Source organism: Nicotiana attenuata, chromosome 10, assembly GCF_001879085.1.
Source record: "Nicotiana attenuata strain UT chromosome 10, NIATTr2, whole genome shotgun sequence".
NCBI lineage: Eukaryota > Viridiplantae > Streptophyta > Magnoliopsida > Solanales > Solanaceae > Nicotiana > Nicotiana attenuata.
The window spans coordinates 50,940,054-50,942,982 of NC_031998.1; the positions used below are offsets into that span (position 1 = coordinate 50,940,054).

The window sequence follows — 2,929 nt, forward strand, 5'->3', positions numbered from 1 at the left end:
AAATTTACGGCTGTCGGTGACTACTCTCGGTATAGCATAGGTCCGTCTTTGGCTCCGCCCCTGATTAGATACTCCTTATGTCCCAATTTATGTGACAAATTTCAGATTTCGAGTGTCAAAGCTTCTTAATTTTAATTGTGACTTCAGACATATCATCTTCAATTTTTTGGAACAAAATTTATATATTTGGAAATTATGTAAAAAAGTACTATATAAGCACTGAGGTGAAGGGAGTATAATAATAGGTGTTGTAAATCTTGCCATTCTGGAACAAAATAAATTGAGGCCATTAAGATTTCAACTGCATATCAAGAGAAATGAACTTGGTCACGAATAAATCCTCAGTCAATTCTTTAGCTCAGGGGCGGATGTAGCTTTTCGTTTACGAGTTCAACTAAACCTATAATTTTGACACAGAGTATAGATTTATATGTAAAACTTACTAAAATCTCAACAGATATTAGCCTTCGATGCGAGAAATCTTAAAACTGGACTCATTGACTTCACATTATGGATTCGCCTTTGCTTAAGCAAACACTACACAATGCATGTTACATGATAAAGCAAGAGTTTTAGATCACATTCCCAAACAATTAATAAGACACCAAAAAGCTCATAAACTACATAGTAAATATTTCAATCACACAATGAAATGGGATTCAAGAATCATAATATTACATGATCCAATTCGTATTAACTGATTAAGGAACATAAACTGAAACATATTAAACATTTTTGCCATCAGCAAACATTTCAACTAGGGAATACCAAGTACCAGAAACTCCAAAAAATACCCCTAAGGCTATTAATCCCAAATCAAAAAATGCTCCTTTTCGATCCATATCTTCTTTAAATACTTTATAATGGAATAATGCTGGCAAAATAAAGCCTAGTGTACAACAAGTACTGCTACCAACCAATGACATAAAATCAGCAAAATTAGGTACCAATAATGCCACTAATGTCACTCCCAAAACAAGTATCCATCTCATCCAAACACAATAATTTCCTTCACAAAATCTCCTCTCAAATACTTCAAAAGCTGGATTTAACATCAAGGGAAATGTGAAGAACAAATTAATACAAAGACCAACTTTTACCAATGTGCTTAACACTCCTTTTCCCATATTAGATGTGACTATATCCTTTGTACTTGAACCAAATGCAAAATACCCCATTACTCCAAATGTTCCATACATTAAAGCAATCAAGAACATTGACAAAGCCAATATTTTACCATACTTTGATTTGTCTTTCATTTCTGCTTCTAATGGTATAGCCATTCCAACACCTTCAAATGAATAAAGCGCGACGCCTAATCCATAAAAGAAGGTAGAAACTGTACCGAATGCATGTATATCAGACGGCCATTGATTCGTAAAAGTCATCACATCCTCAACCATAACTACGCCCATTGCACCAATTTGGGCTACATCCGCAAATATACTCAAAGGGGCTAAAAGTGTCAATGAGGGAATTGAAGTTAATCCCAATTGAAATGGAAAACAACCCCATATATACAAACTTTTAGCAGATGAAAACAAAGGAATTCCAATTCCAAAACCTTTTGACAAACTCAAAAGATGAGATAATGTATTGCCAATGAAAATAAGATAGCCAATGCAGAATCCAACTTGAGCTAAAACAATCATAACATCAACAGCAAATCTACCTATTGGACCACAAACAACAAAACCAAGATCTCCAAAAGATGAAATCTTTGAATCACCAATTAAAGAAAGATCAAGTCTTTTTCTTGTATGGATTAAAAGCATCATACCATGATAAGTTAAAGCTGCAACAGAAAATAGGGTAACAAGACCAGTAATCCAACCGGTTCTCATAAAAGTATAAGGTAAACCAAGAACACCAGCACCAACAATAGCAATGAAGAAATTGGCAAATGTTTTAGGAAGACAAGATTTTGAATTTTCAAGAATTGGGGTTTCTTCTTTAGGTAAAAGAAGTTCTTTTGATGATTCACCAATGGCAGCTTTTCCATTGCAGCCAATGGCCATATTGGCAACGATTTGTATGAACGGTTGTGACCAGAAGAGAATGAAATGTGAAAATGATCAAAAGGGATTAATTATAATGGAGAAAGGAAACCATTTATTTGATTCAGTTTCTATCATATGAGATCTCTATGCTATTTCCTGTTTGTGTTATGATACCTCACATCTGTAGTTATTAAAATCTTGAAATACTTTTGCGTAAAGAGGAGACTTCAGTGGCTATTATGAAGCAATGTGTCCAATTGTTTATTGGTAACTGCTCTCCTACTTTTCAGGAGAATTCTGTGGCAAAAGTTAAATTTTGTTAATCAAATTAGTTATTTTATTTATTATGGATAGATATTAAAAAATTTGTTTGTTGTGGATAGATATGGTTGGAAATATGTTTATTACTTACTAATTCTAATTATTATTGGATATATATTTTTATTCTGTCTGTTTTATTTAGTTTTATGTCTTATTGTTTGTTTTAGTATATGTCAAAAAGAATACCTAATTTTATATTTAGTAAATTTTTAATTTCATCAGTTACATATTGCAAAGTACCCTTATAGGAATGATATAACATGTTTAAAACCACAAAATTCGAAGGGAATTTATTTATGCTATACACACAGTTATTATAAAACTCCAATATTCAAAAGTCTTCTTTTATTCTTTACATTTTAAAAATTTGTGCCACATCAAACTACAATAACGTCAACAACGGCTTAGTCCCCAATGAGTTGGATCAACTATAAGAATTTTTACTTTTTTCTTTTAGCTCAATTCATATCATCAATATAGCAAAATAAAATAAATGTCAAAGTGAAAAACAAGATATATATATATATATATATATATATATATATATATATATATATATATATATATATATATATATATATATATATATATATATATATATATATATA

At 31.1% G+C, this 2,929-nt stretch overlaps 1 protein-coding gene across 1 annotated transcript; it reads right to left on the minus strand.

Moving 5' to 3' along the window:
* On the minus strand, positions 614-2,242 carry LOC109233510 (amino acid transporter ANTL1-like). The gene has a single exon (XM_019399400.1). The coding sequence runs from the start codon at positions 2,016-2,018 to the stop codon at positions 726-728; it is 1,293 nt and encodes a 430-aa protein (XP_019254945.1). The 5' UTR covers positions 2,019-2,242; the 3' UTR covers positions 614-725.

Bases quoted from the DNA above. Each gene is read 5' to 3' on its own strand.
- LOC109233510 (XM_019399400.1), bottom strand. From the start codon at position 2,018: ATGGCCATTGGCTGCAATGGAAAAGCTGCCATTGGTGAATCATCAAAA.